At 35.4% G+C, this 22,868-nt stretch overlaps 4 protein-coding genes across 6 annotated transcripts; 1 reads left to right on the top strand and 3 right to left on the bottom strand.

Annotated features, from left to right (window-relative positions):
* Positions 1-1,376: 1,376 nt before the first annotated feature.
* LOC140820784 (uncharacterized) lies at positions 1,377-8,768 on the bottom strand. Of its 2 annotated transcripts, none has more exons than XM_073181128.1 (8): positions 6,636-7,542; positions 6,439-6,560; positions 6,273-6,360; positions 5,769-6,189; positions 5,376-5,667; positions 5,225-5,293; positions 5,071-5,124; positions 1,377-1,938 (listed from the first exon to the last, which is right to left on the bottom strand). In XM_073181128.1, the coding sequence occupies exons 4-8, from the start codon at positions 6,003-6,005 to the stop codon at positions 1,661-1,663; spliced, it is 930 nt and encodes a 309-aa protein (XP_073037229.1). In that variant the 5' UTR covers positions 6,006-6,189; positions 6,273-6,360; positions 6,439-6,560; positions 6,636-7,542; the 3' UTR covers positions 1,377-1,660. The 2 variants fall into 2 exon arrangements, with proteins under 2 accessions (XP_073037229.1, XP_073037224.1); XM_073181123.1 differs by lacking the exon at positions 1,377-1,938 and adding an exon at positions 8,743-8,768 and having other exon boundaries at positions 4,640-5,124; positions 6,636-7,395.
* Positions 6,255-7,211, bottom strand: LOC140824004 (serine/threonine-protein phosphatase 7 long form homolog). The gene is made up of 3 exons (XM_073185608.1): positions 6,636-7,211; positions 6,439-6,560; positions 6,255-6,360 (listed from the first exon to the last, which is right to left on the bottom strand). Exons 1-3 carry the CDS (start codon positions 7,209-7,211, stop codon positions 6,255-6,257), a joined length of 804 nt encoding a protein of 267 aa, XP_073041709.1.
* Positions 8,769-11,092: 2,324 nt separating the features above from the next.
* Positions 11,093-14,741, top strand: LOC140820768 (ras-related protein RABF1-like). Of its 2 annotated transcripts, none has more exons than XM_073181118.1 (8): positions 11,093-11,276; positions 11,586-11,662; positions 12,904-12,987; positions 13,358-13,452; positions 13,553-13,658; positions 13,984-14,073; positions 14,163-14,249; positions 14,523-14,741. In XM_073181118.1, exons 1-8 carry the CDS (start codon positions 11,252-11,254, stop codon positions 14,556-14,558), a joined length of 600 nt encoding a protein of 199 aa, XP_073037219.1. In that variant the 5' UTR covers positions 11,093-11,251; the 3' UTR covers positions 14,559-14,741. The 2 variants fall into 2 exon arrangements, with proteins under 2 accessions (XP_073037219.1, XP_073037216.1); XM_073181115.1 differs by having other exon boundaries at positions 12,886-12,987.
* A 296-nt stretch (positions 14,742-15,037) lies between these two features.
* LOC140820762 (DEAD-box ATP-dependent RNA helicase 40-like) lies at positions 15,038-22,297 on the bottom strand. The gene is made up of 8 exons (XM_073181107.1): positions 22,137-22,297; positions 20,146-21,522; positions 19,718-19,954; positions 18,429-18,497; positions 17,616-17,885; positions 17,170-17,520; positions 16,592-16,869; positions 15,038-16,418 (listed from the first exon to the last, which is right to left on the bottom strand). Exons 2-8 carry the CDS (start codon positions 21,505-21,507, stop codon positions 15,368-15,370), a joined length of 3,618 nt encoding a protein of 1,205 aa, XP_073037208.1. The 5' UTR covers positions 21,508-21,522; positions 22,137-22,297; the 3' UTR covers positions 15,038-15,367.
* Between the last annotated feature and the right edge of the window lie 571 nt (positions 22,298-22,868).

The raw sequence follows: 22,868 nt of genomic DNA, 5'->3' as shown, positions 1-22,868 counted from the left end.
AAGCTGCGAACACATTAACTTTCATCGTCACGTGTTAAAAGCTGCGACACATTTAAATTTTCTTCTATAAATTGAATACTTGATTCTTTCCTTTCCTTCAATCTTCTCGTGTTTTCATTCACTCGTCATCTTTTTCAATCGGTTCCTTTCCTCACTCTTCTCGTATTTTTCATTCACATCTCGTCTTTTTCAATCGGTAAGTTTTTGTATATGTTTGATTTTTATTTTTTCGCTTTTTGTATGTATTGCAAAAGACTCCGCACATTTTTTTTTGTTTTTGCAGGTTCATTTTATTTGGACAACTTATATTAAGGTACGTATACTTCCATAAATTATTATATTAATTATTAAATTTATAAATGAAATTATTATTTATTTTCGACTAATGTTGTAGTGTAATTTAATTTTTTTTGAATTTTAATATTTACGTTATTTTTTAGTCATGAATCATTTCTGTAAATAAGTCACTTCCCTTATTATTTTTTTGATAATTTACACACTTCCATTAATAATATTCCTTATTGTTAAAAAAAATGATAATTTGTAAAATTAGCGTTGTTATTCTAAAAAAAAGGGAAGTCACGCCCTGAAAAAATATAATAATTAGTTTTATAAAAAAAATAATTAGTTTTTTATATAAAAAAAGGAAGTCACGTCTAATTGGTAGGCGTGAATTCTCTTGAAAAATAGTTTTAAAAAAAAGCTTATTATTTTTTAATAAAGTAAAGTCACGCCTACCAAGTAGGCGTCACTTTCCTCCAAAAAATATAATAATTAGCTTTTTTTAAAAAAATAATTAGTTTTTTTTTTTTAAAAAAGGGAAGTCACTTGTTAGGCGTGACTTCCCTGAAAAATAGTTTACAAAAAATATTATTTTTTTAATAAAGGCACAAACTTTCGTTAATTAAAAAAACGTTCAAGAGTAATATTTTTTTTTATATAACATACCTAAATAAAACAAAAAACCATAAGAATTACAATTGTATGTGTTATTTTTATTATAAAATAAAAAATCGTATTTCTTATTTATATCTTACAAGTTAATTATAATAAAAAAATATTTTAATAAAAAAATATCTTAATTTAAAACATACAGAGTAACAATTATTTTATAAATGTAATTATTATTGTTGTTGTTTTATTAAGACATGGTATAAAAAAATTAAGTATTATCGTTGATATTTTTTACAAAAGTAATAAGAAATATATTATTATAAATATTTTTTTTGTTCTTACTTTGTTAAATAAAAATAAGTATTATGATTTAATTGTTGATTTTATTCGTATTTAAGATGACCGTTTATTTATTGTACAGAAATATTATCATTATCATTATTATTATTATAAAAAAATAGTTATGAAAAAAGTGTACATTAAAATGATTTTAATATTCAATTGTAATATAAAAAATTTGTTATCACATTTGTGTTCTGTGTGACGTATTGAATTTTATTTTTATAGGAATGGACAGTGTGCCGGTGTTTTTATTCGTAGGTGGCAAAGTTATTATAGGACATCACACTGTAAAATATAGTACACCTGCGTTGAGGGCAACACGAATACCAAGATCTATTAATTTTCATGAATTAAAGGAAGTAGTGTACCGTCTGACAAATATTGAGAAATCAAAATTTAACTTAAAATTGTCAACAAAATATTCCTACATGGATAAGTCACATTGTGTAGAAGTGCATCTTGACATCAATGATGACAACAATTTACAGTTTATGCTGGATTCTATTAACGAAATGCGATGTATCGAATTGTATATCGAAACAGATTTCGTCGAGCATAATGTACATGTTGAGTTTCCTGAATCATACATTCCATGTATAACTGAAGGGTTTAATTCGATGGGATTTAATGATGAAGCCGGTACTTCCGCTAATGCTTTTTTCGAACCAATAGATGAAAACCGATATAATTCGAATGATTGGACTGGGGGATGGGATCGGCATATTACTGGCACCATAGAAGAAAATGTTAACTGGCCTATTTCCACACGAGGATGGGATTCTGGTGCAAGAGGATGGTACTCGGTTGACACAAATCATGCAGGTTTCGATTGTTCACCGAGTGTGCATCGTAGTGGATCGAGTCACGTATTGACACCTGTCGTACCTGATGAACAAAGATCACATGAGTTGCCAATAGATGTTCACCTTCATGCCACCGAAGTATTTACTGAACCAGATACAACTGATAGTGAAACAGATGAAGCTGAGCACGAAGATGAAAATGCCACATTTGCTGATATTGGTCCATCTCGAACCGACACCGTTGATCATATACATGCATATCCTTTTGGCGTCATATCAAATCTTGAACACCGACCCGATGCATTACCATTATCTGTCCCGCCTGTCGGTGTGTCCTTATATGATGTACCTCAATTCTTTAGTACAATATATGATGAGCAACGCCCTGATTCTGTTGGAATTCCATCTGCATCGAATTTGAGTTATTACAACGCAGATAGAGGAGAACTTTGCACGAACATGATTTTTAAAGATAAAAAGCATTTGATAGCAGCAGTTAAGGACTTTTCGGTTAGAGTTGCTCGACGTGAATATCAAGTTGTGGAGAGTACAAAGACTTTGTGGAAAGTTCGTTGTAAAAATAAGCATTCAAATATCAATTGTACGTGGTTTCTTCGTGCTTCGTTAAAATCAAAATTGGGGTATTTCAAGATTACGAAATATGGTGGTCCACATACATGTATGTCTAGCCAGGTGGGGTTAGACCACCATAACTTGGACAAGAATATGATTGCAAAAATACTTGTCGGTGTTGTTCGGTGTGATCCTTCGTGTGAGATTAAATATGTTATCCAACTTGTCAAAGATCGATATAATTATCAAATCTCATATGGTAAGGCATGGTACAGTTTAAGGCGGGCGGTGGAAAATGTATATGGTACATGGGAGAGTTCGGTACGTCTTTTGCCAAGGTACATGGGTGCCCTTGTGAAGTACAATCCAGGCACTATTGTAGAGTGGAACCATTTACCGAGATTCAATTCTCAATTGAAGGTCTTAAACTACGTGTTTTGGGCCTTCCGACCATGTATAGATGGGTTCGCACATTGTCGAAAAATAATTAGTGTTGATGGTACTCATTTATACACGAAGTATAAGCACAAGATGCTTATAGCTGTGGGTTTAGATGGAAACAACCAAATCTTACCCTTAGCATTTTCCATAGTCGATGAGGAAACATACGACTCTTGGAAGTGGTTTTTGGAACTTCTATGCAAGCATGTGGTTCGAGGAGCAACAGGTGTGTGCCTTATCTCCGATAGACATCGTGGAATCATTAATGCTGTTGAGGAGATACCCGATTTCAGACATCCACGTGGCGTACATCGTTTTTTTCTTAGACACGTATGTTCTAATTTCAATACACATTTCAAAAATGTGCACCTAAAAGATCTATGTTGGAAAGCAGGCACACAACATCAAATACGTAAATTTGATGCCATCATGGATGAAATTAAAAATCTCGAATCGAGAGCTTTTGTTTATCTCTCTGAAATTGATAAACACAAATGGACTCTTGCTCACGATGGGGGATGGCGACGTGGTGTTATGACGACCAACATGTCAGAGTGTCTTAATTCTGTTCTGAAGGGTGCTCGTCGACTTCCTGTATCAGCGTTAGTTCAGTTGACATTCAATCGTTGCGTGCAGTATTTCATCGATCGTATCACACGAAGGCAACGTATGATTCAGAGCAATCAGCCTTGGCCTGATTACGCTTTTCGACTGTACGAGAAATGGTCTTCGAGATCTAGTGAACACACTGTTGTTCGTACCGAGATTAGAGACCAATCGGCATCTGTTGTGACGGGAAGGCGACAAGGTCGGGGTGAACGTGTACAGGTTGTGACCCTCAGTCTTAATGAATGCTCATGCGGAAAATGGACTATCTTTGGAATTCCGTGTTCTCATGCAATATGTACCGCCAAATGGTATGGATTAGATCCTACACAATTTGTACAACGTTGGTTTCAGATGAGTGAATACGTGGACACGTACGAGGGAAGATTTCGTCCAATCGCTGATGAGGAATATTGGGATGAACCAACATTCGAATTGTGTCACAACCCGAGTAGACGTCAAAGAAGGAGAAAAGGGAGAGACCGAACTACAAGAATCAGAAATGAGATGGACCGGCCTTCCACACGAGAAAGGCAATGCATCCAGCGAGAAAGCTCAACACACCAACGTCGTTATCAGAACATGTAAAGGTTATTTTTTATCTTATAATTTTATATTTCATTCGTAATGATAAAATAATCTGTTATTTAAGTGATTACGTGTTCATTGGTTGCAGGTTTGAAGGAACACGATGAAATTCAATGTGTTACAATTGTAATTGTATGTTTTTCCTTGTATCTTGCTAATCGAACAGTTTGTTTGTTTAAATTGGATCGTATGTCATTTGTTGTTTAATTAAGGTGTCTACATGTTATCTGTTGTGTAAAGTTATCTCGTTCTGTATTTTATTTTACAGCATCATCAATGTTCCCTAATTATAGATTGTGTAGCAACAAATATATATTTATCACTCAATGCCGTTAGAAAAAAAAACAAAAAAATTATTTAAAACACAAAACAAAAAATTTACTTCTATTGAATATACATAACGTATACATTTAAATGTTTTATTTTTTCTTCCTACCCAAGCGATGTCCAGTCCCACAATCACGTGGCTTTGGGATTCGTTTACTTTTACGCACCAACTGTGGGGCTTCAACTTCTTCTTCTACATCTTCTTCTTCATTAACATTCACTCGAACGTTGGCAGACTCGTTCATATCAATGTTCAGGGGAACTTCACTTGATGATTGAGGATGTGAATATCCCAAGTATGAAATTGGTGATATGTTATAATTTGGGCGGATTTCTTCGTGCTGCTGGCGTTGACCGTCAAATAACAGTTCTGTGAATGAACGTTCGTAAGCCTGCTGTGGAGTTTGAAATTCATCATTCGTTCTCGAAGTACCTAACCCAAAAGAAACATTGAAAGAATCCATATTTGGCCAATTAGCATACGAGGAAGGCACACTATAAGAATGAAGTGGAGCTCGAAATACAGAATCTCCATGCGAAGTACCCTCTCCTGAAAGTTAAAAAATATGATGTCCAATAAGTACATGGAGATAGAAATAAACATATACTTCGATAATATAAATAAATTGCGTTGATATTTAAAAATGTACCATGTGAACTGGAAGCCCAACCAAGAGTTACGGGCAACTGTGTAGTCGTACCATGCGAAGAATCATCCACTGAAGGTGAAATCAATATATTGTTGAATAAGAACCATGAATGTTAATTTAAACAAAATAGTTAGATAATAAAAACATGTACCATGTGAGCTGTGAGGCATGGAATGAATCGTCGGAGATTGTGTACTCATGCTTTGTTGCCAGTCAGGGGTAGAGAATGATGGTTCATCGGCTACATCATCATCTATCAATCGTCGCCTTCTGTTTGAAGACCTAGCATGATGATGTTGTTGCTCGGGTGTTCTAAAGGACATTTCATACAGTAAATCACAGGTCTGGATAGTTTTTTTAACAACTTCAACTAATGCTTCACGCGATTGATCATCAACAGAGAGTCCTCCAAACATATTCTTCAAATTTGATGTCTCATATCTCTATTATAAAATAAAAATAAATTACTTATCAAACACATGCATAAAAAATTGTAATATAATAATGCATAGTCTTGAAAATAAATTGTCTAACAAGCACTTACCACAATACGTCTGAAATATGCATCTCCGGGCTGATAACCGTAATCGATTTGTTGAGGCTCTATAGGAGATATGAAACGTCGAGTTATAGAATCATACCATGTCTCATAATCATATCTCATGCTATAATTTTCAACCAAATCACTCTGAACAATCAGATTACGACGATTTTCCCACGCATCCACCATCAGTCTATGATGTTTGACCCAATCGTGAGCATTCATGTAAATGATCTCCATCAAGTGCTGATATTGGAATGTTTTGTGACATTTCAAATTGCCGAAGAACTCGATTTGGGCGATGCATCTCCACAATGTGAAAACATATCAATGGGCACGCACTTCGCCAGAGAGTGGGATGTCTACATTCTAAGGGCAATGACAAAACATCCACAGCTTCGAGGTCGTAAACAACCCATTTGAACTATAAGTAATGAAAAAAAAATCATGTACCCAAGTGATAATATATGACATATACGAAATTTATATTCAATGAAATGTAATCACCTGACAATCTCCCATCTTGTCAAGTACATCACGAATGATTCGCACAGAATGTGTAGGTGTATGTGTCCACGTGAATACATTTTTCCATCTGTATGCACATTAAATTCGTAATACTATAAAATAAAGATTACGTTATCAATTTTATATCATATGTTGTATTTATTACCTCGCTCCGTATGGTGGAATTGGAAGAATATTATCACCGTTGTTTTCATTTTCAGGTTGAGCGATGAGGCTGTATCCTAAACGGTCAGGACATAGAGGAATCATTCTTGACCATGCCCAAATCTACAAAACAATTGAGTTTAATAAATATTTATACAAAGGAGTATAAATTGAATTAAAAAGTTGTAATAAATATACCTGCAATATGTATAAAGGGCCTGCGATTTCTTGTTTTCCTGACACAGAGGCGGAACACAATTCGTGATATAAATATGCCAGTACAGCACTGGCCCAACTATAACTACGAACCTTACGCATATCTTGCAGAAAATGCAAATACAACAGTTTCACCGCACAACCTTCAGAATCAGGTAACATACACCCACCGATAACCAACATCGCAACACATCGTGAGTATTGTGCCACTTCTACGTCTGTACTGTTGTCATCAATTATTGTTTGTGTACAGTGTAAGTACAGAGTAGTCAACTTTAAACTATTGGATCTGAAGTCTGCCTGAAGTGGCATAAAACCTAACCAATCATAACAATAATCCTGCCATACACTAAACTTGCAAGATACATCAGTCCCGATGATAGGATCACCATCAACATTTAGCCCCCAAATTAACGCAACATCTTGTAGCGTGATTGTGGCCTCGCCAATTCGTAGGTGGAAAGTATGAGTTTCTCGACGCCATCGTTCCACAAGAGCGGTAATCAAATGATTATCATAAACACAATCACCACATAAGAGTATGCCATAAAAGCCCATTTCGTTTAGACAATATCGGACACGATGGTGTAGTATACCACTTTTCCACAATTCCCAAATTAAATTATCAGATCGACGCACTCTTAGAGTGTTATCCAAGTTGTTAGGCGTAATAAAATTAGATATATGTGTTTGTTACTGATAAAGAACCGTAGGATCAACAGGTCCAGCATGTAACGACATCCTATAATCAATAATAAGAATATAGTATTATTATTATTATTATTATTATTATTATTATTATTATTATTATTATTATTATTATTATCTATCACAGTATTGTATAAACAAAAAAACAACTACAATATCAATTATCAAAAGAACTATAATATAAAACATTAACAACAAGAAAAAAATAATAAATACATTAAAAATAATATACTTAAATTCTACAAGTTTTGGAAATACTAATTTATTTTAAAAATAAAAATTTAAATAGGTAAACGGATTTAAATTTTCGAATCTATTTTAAACAATTAATTGAATCTAACATTAATGTAGTTAATAATAACGATTGGAGAATGTATTTTATTAAAATATATATTTTATTAAATAATTTACAAAAATTTACTATTATTTTTAAAAACATTTAACAAAAGTAACGGTTTTTTAACTATAACGCCACATATTTTAAAAATATTAATTAAGTTTAAAATTTAAGCAAATCACGCCAAATCAATGGGCGTGACTTGACTTTATATATTTTTATTTTTAAAATTAAGCAAGTCATGCCGAGTTCACAAACATGACTTGTTTTTACATATTTTTTTAAATTACTTGGTTTTAATTTTTTTTAATTAAGTTCGGCGTGACTTGCTTTTATATATTTTTTAAAAAAAAATTAAGCACGTCACGCCCAATCAATGGCCGTGACTTGGTTTTAATTTTTTTTAAAAACTTAATCAAGTCATGTTTGTTTTTATATTTTTTAAAATAAAATGAAGCAAATCACGCTTAATCAATAGGCGTGACTTGGTTTTAATTTTTTTTTAAAATTAAGCAAGTGACTTGCTTGTATATATATTTTTTGTAAAAATTAAGTAAGTCACGCTCAATCTATGGGCGTAACTTAGTTTTAATTTTTTTTCTTAAATTAAGCAAGTCATTTGCTTAAATTTATTTTTTTTTAACAAAATTAAGCACGTCACGCCGTGTGCATCGGCGTGACTTGCTTAAAATTATTTTTTTTTGAAAAAAAATAAGCAAGTCACGCCGACTCCCCGACGGAGTCGGCGTGACTTGCTTTTTAAATTTTTTTAATGAAATTTACGCAATCCTTCTCCAGTAAATTCGCGTGATTAGCTTTATAAAAAATTTAATCTGCAGTACCTATTAATAACAAGAAGTTCTTCGTAATATAAATGAATTTTAAATATTTTTAGAAAAATTAATCATAATTAGAAAAACAAATAAAAATTATAGTTATACTAAAAAAAAAATTAGCATAACATAAAAATTATATTTCAAGATAAATAATATTTTATTCTATAAATTTATTTTTTAACAAAAAAATTTATTTTAATATACATACCTTATAACAGTTGAATCAAAATTTACCTGCAAAAAAAAAATTAACTCAAAATCAGAGTAAATCAAATGAATAAATTACATAAATAGAAGAAGAGAACTTACTCAAAATGAAGATGAAAAATTGAAAGACAACTCATTTTCATATATAGGCAAAGGATCGGGATGCTTCCAAAACAAAAAAAACAAATGCACATGGCTTTCTGCACTCCAATTTTTAATAATTCAATTCACATGCATTTTCAGCCTTTGACGAATCTTATTAATTTGTCACAGCTTTTCAGACTCCGCGTCTTTTGCATTAAAGTAGGTCTAATTTAAAAAAAAAATAGGATAGTCTTTTTTTAGTCACGCCTCTTCAAGAGGCGTGATACCTTACTTTGTTAAATATTTTTTTTTTACGTTATTTTATTAAAGTTTTATTAAAATTGTGGTAAACGGTGAAAATACCCCCTACCAAAGTGGGTAAATGTGCATTGTCCCCTAGGAATTTGGTTAGTCTCATCAAATCTACCAAATATCACTCACACATTATTTTTCATAGCCCTGCTAACATGGGAACCACCCACTGTGAACCACTCATGACTTATGAGTAAAATTACCCCATGGATGTAAACCATTCAACTGGTAGATCCCTGAGTTGTTACACAACTTAATTTCTCCCGGAGCTTGTCAAAATGATCAGCGAATCAAAAGGTTCATAAATTAGATTGGAATAGGTCTCTTGTAAGACGGTCTCACGAATCTTTATCTGTGAGGTGAGTCAACCATGCTGATATTCACAATAAAAAAGTAATATTTTTTTATGGATAACCCAAATAAGAGATATGTCTCACACAAGTTTTTGTCATTAGCTCGAGCCACTATGAACTAGCTTCTTAGCGCGCACGATACACATGCATATCAAATTAAAATAAAACACAACCCAACACGGCCATAAACTTTGGAAAATATGATTGAATTTCCAAATCCTTTCTTGATGTGAGGTTTTAGTGGCATGAGTATGCTGTATGTGAAGCTCGGAGCGGAATGGTGAAAGGAGAAAAATTGTTTTATTTTAAGAGAAATAATTCATTTTGTCCACGTATTGATTTATCAGTTTTTTTTTAAAAAAAAATGGAAATAGATAAATAGATGGAAATCAAGGGTTTATTTTATTTTGTTTTCATACTAAAAGACGATCTAATTTCTCTATGACTATCCTGCATAATAAATAGAAATAGATGTAACGACTCCTGACATGCAGTAATAAGACAAAAATTTGTGTGAGATGGTCTCACGAATCGTATTTTGTGAAACAGATATTTTATTCGGGTCATTCATGAAAAAATATTATTTTTTATGCTAAGAGAATTACTTTTTATTGTGAATATCGGTATGATTGACCCTTTCACAGATAAAAATTCGTGAGACCGTCTCACAATAGATCTACTCTAGTAATAAAATTTACGTCTTTTAAAAAAAAATATTTGAATAGTTATATTTAGTATGTAAAAATTGTAAGATGTTGCAGTTGAAAATATTAAAGATGATGAAAATAATATATATCAGGAGATCTCGACATACACGATATGCATGTTACATATAAAGTTTAGAAAATGAAGTATTTTTTAATTTTAAAATAAAAATTATATTTTTTTAAAATTGAAATGACATGAGAAAATAAAACATAAAAAATAATATATATATATATATATATATAATTTTAATATGATGTCTAGTAGATGTATATGTATATCTATACTATTTTATTAAGTTTGACACACTTAGAGTAACTAACTTTAATGTTGATTATATGTTTAATTCTCACTGAGTTCATTTTTTATTCTTTTATTTTTCAATTTATTTTTAATTTATAAATCAAAATCACAGTGTAGTCCCTCATTATTTATTATAATTATATTTTAATCCACATTCAAATATAAATCCAATGAATTATAAAAAATATTATACAAGCACATAACGCATGCATTGATGCACTAGTATAACATAAAATGAGCGTATAAGAGAATACAGTTGATAGAAAAAATATATCAAAATTATATATTTTTTAAATTAATTAATTTATACTTCAAAGAAATTATCGAGTCCTTTAAAAGAAAAACTATTTAAAGAGTACACCAATATTTTTTTCATTTTTTACCACCTTTCTTTTTTTAACTATAATATTATCACAATTTTTTTTATTTAAATTAAGTTTAATAAAAAATATATATTTTTTGTCATACACAAAAATATATATAAACGCGTTAATTATAATATTCATATCAAATTACAAATATCTATTCATTTTATAAATCGATTAAAAAATATTTCAAATATATAATATCGTGTAATTCGATCGCTAGTATTATTTAAACTTCTCTTCTTTCACTGTTCAACAATACTCAAATTCCCTAGGCTGATTGAATTTTTCGCCCAAACCCATTTTCTTGGATCCAAACCCTAATCTCTGAAGTTGGATAAATTTATTTCACGCAGATACGGTTTCAATCCCGAAATATTCCGGTGCCATGGGTTGCTCGTCATCCGTTCCAGGTGAATGTCAACATCAATCTAGGGTTTAGATCATTTTCCCAACCTTAATTATTAAAATTTATTGTTCCGAATCTGTTCCCTTTTATTATTATTATTATTATTTGTTCTGAAACTGCAAAATATCGAATTCCTTAATATGGTTCTGAATTTATTGGCGTTTGTCATCGAGTGCGATAATTCATGTCTTGTTCCTTTTTCCTACTAGTTTCGAAATTTGAACGTTTGACAAAAAATAATTTTGAAACCGATTGAGGGCAAGATTGAAATACTATTAATGATTTTTTTATTTTTTTCAACATTTTTTACCAGATAAAAATGCTGGAAGGTTGGGAAGTCTAAATGCAGAAAATGGAGGATCGAATGATGTGAATAACCTTAAAGTCAAGGTAAATTTTGTGCTTGCTTGTTAATTGTCAGACTGTCAGTGTTGAATTTGCTGAAAATTTTTATCTCGAGAACATCGTGTTTGAGTGAGGTTTGCTAATTTGGCAATCATGTGACGACAAGTGATGGTTCCTTGTTACCAGTGTTGGATTCTCGCGTGTATTGACTTTTAGGCTCAAAGTTTAAATTACTACAGGACAGGTGTGATTAATAAAATTGAGAAATTATCAGAAAATTTTCTTTGGGACAATTGCAATGAGTGTAAATAAAAGAATCTGTTAATCAAAATTAGGAGGAAAGTTTGCAAACCTTCTAGCAAGGGAAGACATCGTATCGAAAATTAGTGGCTACCATCAGCACTTACTTTGTAGGTAGTTGTCGGTTTACATTGAAAGAGAATCCAATATAGCACTTGGTGATACTAGGAAATGAGAGTCATTTTTTGGGGGTATTGGTGCTGGTCATTTCCAAGCGGTAACTCTCCTGTATCCTTGTAAAGCAACTAAGGACTTTGCAGACTCATTCAAGGACGAAATAAGTTGGAAAGTAGGGGACGGGTATATATGAAGATTCTGGGAAGATGTGCTTTGGTTTTAATGAGATATTTTTACAGTCTATGGATCATCTACCTGACAGAATAACCCTTTTTTGAAATTTTTTTCGGTTTATGATAACATGGCAGCGAGGTTTTCCGTACGGGAGGATGAGGGAGTCGAGTCTTCATTATATTGTTTAGGGAATTTTATAGTGTGCATGGTTTTAATAGTGATATATTGAAGAGTAGGTGACATTGACAAGATGCCATTAAGTAAATTTGCATTGTCAAGCTGCAAAAGAAATGAAAGTATGGGCCTGAATAGTATTAAGGGAAATAGGAAATTAATAAAATCCAATAACACTGGGCTATGATTTAATCAATCAGCTTCCACTATATACTGAATCAGGTTCCATCTATTGAGCTGTGCAAATTGCAATTTTAACTTTTAAACATGATAGGCCTGTATACCTACAGCACCATTTCTGTTGTGATAGAAGTCGTGCTGTCATTATCACCTTACACCTCTGTTTTTCCCCGATTATGGTTGTCGATTACTACTGAATTCAATCCTTCGGTGTATAATTGCGCCAAAGCCATGACATTTTTTTTTATTTTGAGGGTTTTCAGAAATGTATTGGATAAAATGTTGAAAGCACTAAAAAGCATATGCTTTTGTGCCCTTATTAGTTTCCATTATCTCCACAGTTGGTGCTCTTAGGTGATTCTGGGGTTGGGAAAAGCTGCATTGTTCTTCGATTTGTTCGTGGTCAGTTTGATCCTACATCTAAGGTAAAGGTTAATGTATTATATTATGGAAAAAATCAAGATCAAAGTTGCTACGTGGATCGGCACTCATGATGACTTTAATAACGTCTCGATCTTAGGCATATTGTGATATTGGGCTTATTTGTATCATTGATACAACATTGAAATTATGTAATTCCTGTTGAAAGTGGACCACTAGTCCACTAATGTACTTGTTCTTATATATTATTAATAAAATATCGCCTCTTATAAAAAAAATTATATTATGGACATAGGTTGGTGTGAAAACCCAATAGCGCTCATTAAATTTGTAACTACTGGAGAATGGCGTATTATAGAAGTTGGATTATTTGATTGTCAGATGGATCTGTCCAAACTTGTACATCTTTGACAGGTCACTGTTGGGGCATCTTTCTTGTCTCAGACAATAGCCTTGCAGGATTCAACTACAGTGAAATTTGAAATATGGGACACTGCTGGTCAAGAAAGGTTTATTTTTATCCATCAATCTCCTAGCCCAATCCCTTCTCCCAGTTCTTGATCGACAAAGTTTGTGCAAATGATTTAACAAGCAATTGCTGATGTGCAGGTATGCCGCACTGGCACCTCTGTATTACCGAGGTGCTGCTGTTGCCGTAGTGGTGTATGACATTACTAGTCCCGAATCATTCACCAAGGCACAATATTGGGTCAAGGTATGTCCAAGAGATCCACATCGAGTTTCCTCAAATTCGCAAAAAAAAAAACGAGATATACTTACTCAGATTATGCTCTGTAGAAGTTGAATTCGCTTTATAGTTTGGTTGCAGTATCCACTGCAGGTTTTGTAAGATTTAAAACCTAAACAGCAACGGATTATATGTTCTTAGCATATGAAGCTGTATTGTTCACTTAACCTGATTACTATTTCAATGCCCATTTCTAGTACTTATTCTACACTCACAACACTGTCATAGATTTTACTCTGCAGAACATCCTGCCTTTTCCTGTGTTAGCATTTGATAATCATTGAAATTATAGGAGTTGCAAAAACATGGAAGCCCAGACATAGTCATGGCCCTCGTAGGTAATAAAGCTGATCTTCTTGAAAAAAGAGAAGTGCCAGTTCAGGTAAGCACATAAATTATGCATTAGATTCCCCTTCTCCTGTTGGTATTTTCTTGGTTGATTAATATGTAGATTTCTTGTATATTTCGAAGGATGGAAATGACTATGCTGAAAAGAACGGAATGTTCTTTATAGAGACCTCTGCCAAGACTGCTGACAATATAAACCAGCTATTTGAGGTAAATATATTCCTTTTTTATTTCTTTTAACACAATTTTTATACAATCTTTTGCATCCATCACCCGATTATGTTATCATCTAATGGTCAAAATGTTATTGTTGTCCGTTAACATCGCGACAATGTGAAGATATTTTGTTTTGTAGCCTCAGCTCCATGATCCTTTTCTCATAAAACATAAGCTATTCGGTTTCATGTTCAGTGGAACTCGACTCGGTTTTCATGGGACATATATCAGACTGATATCTTTTTGTTTTGTTGTTTTAATGGACAGGAAATCGCCAAGAGGCTGCCGCGGCCATCTTCGTAAGTTTGCTTTCACCGGAATTCAATTTGTGCACTTCGGATTGCTCCATCTCCCTGTATCTATGTAACCTACTGTGTTTTTTGAGATAAATACACAAGTGCGTGCGTGCATACCACAATCCCAAACGAAGATTAACTATTCAGCATTCTATATCTGAAATTAATAAAACGTGATATTGGCGTGTGATTTTATCTGGTACGAACTTTAACACGAATATTATTGTCATATCTGTCGGGGGCAGTTCAATTGCCCTGATCACTAATAACGATGTGGGACAAATTACCGACACAAATTAAAACCAGATGAATGCCGCTTACACCTATAGTCGCCCCAATTCCCAAAGATCTCACGCAGCTGCAAATTGTAGAATACTGTGGAATTGAAAACATTCACGTTAAAACCGGAATTAGATTTAAAAAATAAAAAATCTGCCAATCTCTTCTGCTCCATGTGAACAAATCTTTATAGAATTTAGGATAGAATTAGCTATAAACCACATTTATAAATCTTGATTCGATTCAAACAAAATCTGCAGTGTTGATCGACACCGAAAGTTCCAGATATTAATTTTTGTTTGCCATCGTCGTAACGAGAGCCATGAAAGTGAAACACAAAAGAGGGGTATGTAAATAATACCTAAGACAATGTAAAGGACAAAAGGTAGATCGCTGGATAGCATTCTGGCATGTACCCGTGAAAATATAGAACACTAGCACCACGTAGAAACCAATTTGCTTCTGCATTATGGCATGCCAATCGTCTTCCTAATCGCACCAAACCACCGAGTATCGTGGGGATCCATATCCTCAACCCTAGGGTTCGACAGGAGGGTTGTTTGAAGGGTCAGCTTCAGCAACAAGGTTGCCAAGATCCGCAGCTGCTACCAAAGGAACCCGCTCTGCTGGCTCAACTCCAGTAAAGTCATTGCCACCGGTAGCAGGAGACACCAAGGATCTCAAGGGTTCAGAGGGCGCTGCCTCAGTTTTTGGTGGGGAAACATTTACCTGATCAAATTTAGTTTTGCGTGGTGGCCTTCTCTCGTATCTATCATAGCTGCGGCTGCGGCTGCGTCTAGGGCTATGGCTCCAGCTGCGACTGCTCCTTGAACTACGGCTCCGAGACCAACTTCGGCTTCGGCTATAACTCCTACCTCTGCTACGGCTTCTGCTAGAGCTTCGGCTTCGACTGGAACCCCATGTTCGAACTCTATCAGGGCTCCGGCTGAAACTCTGACCCCTACTTCTATCAGGGCCATCCCTTCGACTATCAAATCGCCCCCGCCCACGTCCTCGTCCTCTCACGTCTAAATTGTTGAATCGATCATGTGTGCCACGTCCACCCCTGTCCCATCCCAACCGAGCACCTGAAGGACCACCATCCCTCCCACCACTACGACCACCAAAATTTCCATCTCTAGTCACTCCTCGGCCGTTGAAGCCAACATCTCTCATCCCTCCACGTCCGCCAAAGCTGTCGTGCCTCGTTCCACCACGGCCACCATCCCTCATGCCTCCACGACCACCAAAGCCACCATCTCGCATTCCACCACGACCACCAAAGCCATCTCTCATGCCACCGCGACCACCAGAATCCCAACGGCCACCACCACCACCAGAATCATAACGGTTCATGGGAACTCGATCCTTACTGAAACCAGGGCCGCCATGTAAAGCTATGTCTCTCACCTCAGGAGGCACATGCTGGTTGGCCCCCTCCAAAACTTTAACAAGATCAAGAGCATGTTTCCAGTCTTGCTCAGAGAAAAATGTGTACGAAATACCTGTAGCACCAGCTCTCCCAGTTCTTCCAATTCGATGGACATAGTCCTCAATCCCAGTTGGAAAGTCATAATTGATCACGACCCTGTGACAAGATAGATTCGAAAGGTGTAGGGAGCATAAAAATTAAGATATCAAAAACCGATAACAAGAAGTGTCAAAAGGAGGAGAAATGAAAAAAATTAGACATCAATAAAGGTTATAACCCAAAAGATACGAAGAATTCTAAAATAGAAGAAAAAAATGAAAGTTCCAGACCTTATGTCCCTTATGTCAAGCCCCCGAGCAGCAACATCAGTGGCAACTAGAACTGGGGACTTCCCAGTTCGGAATTGATTAAGAACCCAGTCTCTCTCACCCTGGGATTTGTCTCCATGAATTACAGCTGCTCCAAAGTTACGTCCAATACTACGTGCCAGCTGGTCACACAATTTTTTAGTGGAACAAAAAATTATACATTTAGAACCACGTTCCTGGGATCTAAGAATTTGCTCCAAGCGTCTTTGCTTCTCCATTTCTGGGACTACTTCCACATGCTATTGAAGCAAAGTAGTTTTTTGTCAATGGATGATACAAATACTTAAAAGAGATCTTGCAATCAATAAAGTAATGCAAATTGCAACCTTAAGAAATAACTCCATGCATCTAAAGTATCAGATTCCAGAGACCAGGAATGCTCGAAAATAAATCTTCACCAAAAGGAATAGCATCACTAGTCACACTCCTGGCCCTTAAGCCACTTAGTTTTAGACTGATGTTTATTTTTTGAATATGTACAATAAGATTATTGACAATTCAATTTCTTAGGGATGACATTTTCTTTTTTACATAAATACCTGTGTGATAGCCTTATTCGCAGTAAGCTCATCAACACTGCCAATGTTGACCTGCACGGGGTTAACAAGTAAATCACTTGCTATTTTTCTAACTTCCTTAGGCCAGGTTGCAGTGTACATGAGAGTTTGCCTTCTTGGAGGTATCTCATTGACGATTTTACGAATCTGTGGCTCAAAACCCATATCAAGCATTCTATCAGCCTCATCAAGAACAAGAAAAGAGATCTGTCTAAAGTCAATCCTCTTCATTTCAAGGATGTCATTCAGTCGACCCGGAGTTGCCACAACAATATCCACCCCTCGATCTAGTTCTTTTAATTGAAGGCCTTTTGGAGCTCCACCATACAAGCACTGAAACAAATGAACAACTTGAATTTTCATCTATAACAACTAAAGCAATAATTGAACAGTCCATTTGATAGATAGAAAAAAAATTGAAAGTCAACCGTGCACGAAACCCTAGATGATCGACCAAACTTGAGTGCTTCATCCTGAATTTGGGTGGCGAGCTCCCTGGTCGGAGACAAAACCAACACAGTTGGACCATTCTGAGGATTGTTTTGTCGTCGTCTCAGATGAATAAATGCAGGAATAAGATAACCAAGTGTTTTCCCAGACCCTGTCTTCGCAATAGCAACTATGTCCTTGTTCAGTAAAGCAATAGGCCATGTTTGTGCCTGGATGGGCGTGGGAGCAGAGAAACCAGCAAAATGCATCTGCAAAAATCAAGTAAAAATGAACTTCAGAAGACCGTTTCAAAGGTAGTTCCAAGCAGTGACAAAGCGATCTTAAAGTTGAACCTACACTAGTCTAATGTTGGAGATGGAAATAAAATCGAATAAAAATATAATTGCTCAAGGGGTTTGCGGTTGCTTACTGAAGCAACTCGATGCAACAAAAAGGAGCAATTAAAAGAGAAGAAACGGAGCCAATAAGCTAGAAATCCCAGTCACATTTATTGTGATTTGGATACCAGGCACCAACCACCCCTCAAGAACCAGTGCCTAATGAAGGCTCCAACAGTCGATTAGCACCCTCAAACACTCAGAATAGTTGTTCACAGAAATGTGCATCGCAGTGCAGCGTACGACATGTGCTCCCCCTCTGGAGCAGATATCGCACCTGCGACAAGTTAGAATTGATGAGCTAAAAGCAAGAATTTTGTAGATGAAACATTAAGCAGGGCATAAGGAACATCACCTCTGTATAACGTGTACATTTAGAAATAATAATTAATCCAATTAGGTTCAATCACTTACCTCCTGTAGTATTTCTGGCGGAAATCCAGTGTCTTCAAAAGTCATGAATGGAGCTGGAACGTCTTCACCCTGAACAATTTAAACCAAGCAACAGTCACGCGGTTTTGATATGATTGAATATTCGCTCGTGTACAAAGTCTTGAAAAAAATAATCAATTCAGCAGCCAAACAATCCCACTGCAAAGACGATCAAGAAGGCACAGGTGTAACAATACAAAAGTAAATAAACACTTACAAGCTGTCAATAGTACAAATCAATGTTTGCAATTTGTCCATGGAGACTTTAACTACTTTTCATCGTCACCGTTTTAACAAAAGATTTATTCCATTTGATAGCAATTGTGAATTTTGCCAATGTTTAATTACCTATTGAATTATGCATAAATGCATGAAAAATTGAACTTATGAAGTAGCTTATCACCCTAGTCATATCTTTCTAAATTAAAGATTTCCTTAATGCTTGACATATTAGTTCAGTTAAATAATTGTAAAGCTAAGAGTATTGTGAGAAAATTAGGACTACAAGACAGATCTTCCGCGTGTCTTGGACAAGAAAAAATGCATGCACATATTTCATTTGCACGGTATAAAAAATTTAGTCGCAGTTCTTCCTGATACACAAAGTAGAGAAAGGGCATAACTGAACTCGATTTTGACATCTTGCATCAGTGCAAAAAAATTATAACATAAGGAGCAAAATATGATAAGAAACTATTAGGGAATGAACTTTGGGGGACTAGAATTATTTGTAATTTCAAAAGGAGTTCCTCTTTACAAAACTTAGGATATGAACTTCTCATGGCCCAATTATATCATCCATGCTTTCAAGACATTATAAAAATTCAAATGAGCAACAACTATTATTTATCTTTCCCATATAATGATCTTTTTGACCCTAATAACTTTCCTCTAGATAGTTTTGGTCAGGAAAAAAGTATTGCCCTGTGTCTAAAATTGAAGTACTCTCTGCTGATTTATGGTAGACATATACATCAATTTATTTAAATCGTTCAACAGCAAAATATCTATAGATAATTTGTGTGGCAGACATTATCAAGTCCAAACTTCTATCTCAAAACACATGAATGTTGTCCTTTTGGTAGCAAGAAAGATGGGCAACAAGCAAACTACCTTTTCACTTATAACCCTTCTACAAGGTTCAAAGTCAAATCCAGGCTCCAGCCACATTATGCATTTGGATACACTAATATAAGCATAACTGGCATTTTCTCTAGGATCACTCTAGGATCTTAGATATTAAAAACCGAGATAAGATCAAATGAACAAACCGTGGCTGTTACTTCATGCTTCCGTCGATAGATTTCTACCGCTGATAAATGAATAGGATCTGTAGGTCCCATCATCGCTGAAGGAGGACTCGGAAAAGCATTGTTTGGAAAAGGCGGGGCTCCAGAAGCATTACCATAGACACCATGCAAAGCAGGCCCTCCGGAAGGACCGGGACCATTCAATCTTCCTGGGACAATAGGAGTGACATTTTGAGGAAAATCACTCATCCTCATTTCCTGGTACATAAAATAACTAGTCTTATCAAGCTTTCAACATAAGATTTTGTCTTAATGTGAAGCATATAGAATATGCAACTGCAAGAACATTACTCCACAAATAGTACTGGCATTAACATATGAGCATGCACCCATTTCAAATATTCATTTAAGGATGTCTTATTTTCCATGTTTCTGGACAAAGAATTTACCTGTTGATTTCTTGCCATGGGTAAGGGTGCAAGCTTGGGCAGCTGATGCATCGCAGGGGCGCCCTTGTTAGTGCTATAGTTAAAATCATTTCCAGTTCTTCCAATATGGTTTTCTTCATAGGCCATCTTTGAGGCTACAGGAGGCAGATTCTGCTGCTGGCTATGCATCATCCCAGGGTCCATCTGATTAGGAAATCTAGAACCATGCAGTGAATGTGCTAAATCTGTCCCAGCTTGATGCAACTGAAGTGAAGGATTGGTTTGTTGCATGTTGACGGCTGAGCCACCACCATACAGGGTAGTTTGGTTTGGCGTAGTGATCATATGTGAAGCTTGAGTAGAACTTGCTACTGCAGACAATTTTTGCATAGATGGAGTCCCCGTTTGCTGAACCTGTGCAGGTGAAAACCCAGATTTCTTCCCTTGCTGATACTCTACGTCATCTATTTGAGGAATTCCATTTTTCTGTTCTCGGGGATGAGGAAACTGTTGCCCTTGCATCATATGCTGGTGGACAGCTGAAAAACCAGAGTGCTTTCCATGAAGAAAGTTAGAGTCATCTCTCGGAGCAAGTCCTGTCACTTGGTCTTGTTGGTGAGGTAACTGCAACCCCGGAATTAAATGCTGAGATGGCTGCAAACTTTGTGGACCCTGTGGAGGCATGTTCTGTTGATGAACTGCGTATGACGCTTGGTGAGGGTTAAATTGGAAACCATGTGGGTTTCCCATTTGAGAGTTTGAATACATTTGACCTTGTGGACCATGAGGGATCTGCTGCATCTGTAGATAAGATGCTTGTGTACCTGGCTGAGTGGGTATATGCGGTGTTGGTTGCGAAATTCCAAGCTGACCTGGATGTGTAGGCATCTGCCCCAAGAGGGATGGCACTTGCTGACCTGGTTGCTCCACTATTTGCGTCCTAATTTGTTCAGGTGCTAGATGACCCTGCTGCTGTATCCCGGGTCCCAAGTGTGACCCCTGCACCTGACCAGGTGGTGGCACTTGATGTTGAGAAACCTGTGGTGTTAGCTGAATGTGTTGCTGGGATGATGAGCTGATAAGTTGCCCTTGTGGCATCAGGGCCGATGTATGTTTCTGATTCTGAAAACCATCTGATTGCACTGTTCTTGTTGATGGTATAGGATTTAGCTTGGGGGTAGGAGCTGCAGGTGGTGGCCCTGGTGGCAACGGTGGTGGTAAAGCTGTCGGCTTTTCATATTGAGTGACATTTGTTTCTGGATTCCAGTAATATAAGACGCCTGTACTTCCATCTATCAATCCTTTCCAAGGTTGAGGTAGAGTAGGATCGTCTGGCGCGTATCTGGGGCCATGTGTACTGGAGGATGCCTCTACCGAAGACATTCCAATTTGCGCACCCTGAAATAGAAATTGAGATTAATTTCTAGAAAGTAACAAAGTAAAAGGAATTAAAGCTCGATCCAGATAGTGACCAAAACCACGCAGCAGCTACACTGATTTTGTTGGCCTGCGATGATAATAAAAGATAAATAATGCAATTCCATGTGTCGCGAGAATTGAGGGCAAAAAATGACCTAAAACGGTCACCACACTCTAAAGTCTTCTTGATGAGTACAAAACTAGCTCCAGTGGCAAAATCAGTTACCTCGCCATTAAATATATAAGATTGATTTCTATTGAATTTCTGACTGAAGTAGCTCATGAAAAACCATGGAAATAAAATATCATAAAAAAACATACTCCATATGTTTATTAAATAATCAAATCCAGTTGGATTTAAAAATACACGATGCGAAATTCACCGAATTAAATTCGTTAAAACCATCGAACAGGGGTGAATTGACGAAACATATAAACATCGACTTCGGAATCAAAAAGAAAGCTTTCGATTATGAATAATCAGCTTTCTACACCGCTGTAATCTCAGGAGTTTTCCGGTTAAAAAACATCGAATAACATTAAATAATCTAAAAAAATAGCGATATATATGCATAAGAAATCTCAACACTTACTGAAAATCCAAGCTGAATAGGTCCCCCAACTTCACCTCCCTGGGAGAAATTGGATTACAGAATTAAGGATGGATGGTAGGATGCGAATTATTTGTCAGGTTAGGGTTCAAAGGGAGTGATTGTCTGATGCGGGTGTACGGTTGTGTTAATGTTTTCTGGTTGCAAAAAGAAACCAACACAAAACTTTATATTGTTGTTATTATTATATATAATTATAATTAAATGTTTTTTATTGGGTAAATTGTCTAAAAATTCTCAAAACAAAATGTCTCCACTCCATGATCTACGGAAAATTATTTCAGTTCTCTCTTGGCTCACATGTTTTGCACGAATAAAAATCGATAAAAAAAATTGAAAATGTGATATTGATATATAACAATACTTTGTTTTTTCAAGTTCTTTCATTTCAAATTATTCCTTCAAATACAATATAATTTTCTTATTCATTCCAATGATGTTTAAATAATCAACATATACACCAATAATTATGCATCTGGATGTTGTTTTCTTAATGAAAACGCAAGAACGTATTGAATTGTTTACATATCTCTTTTTCATTAAGTGTTCACTTAGAGGATTATACCACATTCGGTCGGATTGCTTTAATCTATATAATGATCTTTGTAATTTCACATAATAACATTCTTTGGGTTTTGAACTTTGTGCTTCAGACATCTTAAATCCTTCGGAAATTTTCATCGAGTGATCCGCATAAGTAAGCTGTAACAACAT

Source organism: Primulina eburnea, chromosome 2, assembly GCF_022965805.1.
Source record: "Primulina eburnea isolate SZY01 chromosome 2, ASM2296580v1, whole genome shotgun sequence".
In the NCBI taxonomy this organism is placed as follows: Eukaryota; Viridiplantae; Streptophyta; class Magnoliopsida; order Lamiales; family Gesneriaceae; genus Primulina; species Primulina eburnea.
The sequence above is the reverse complement of the archived record's forward strand: the minus strand, read 5'-3'. Positions and strand labels throughout refer to the sequence as shown.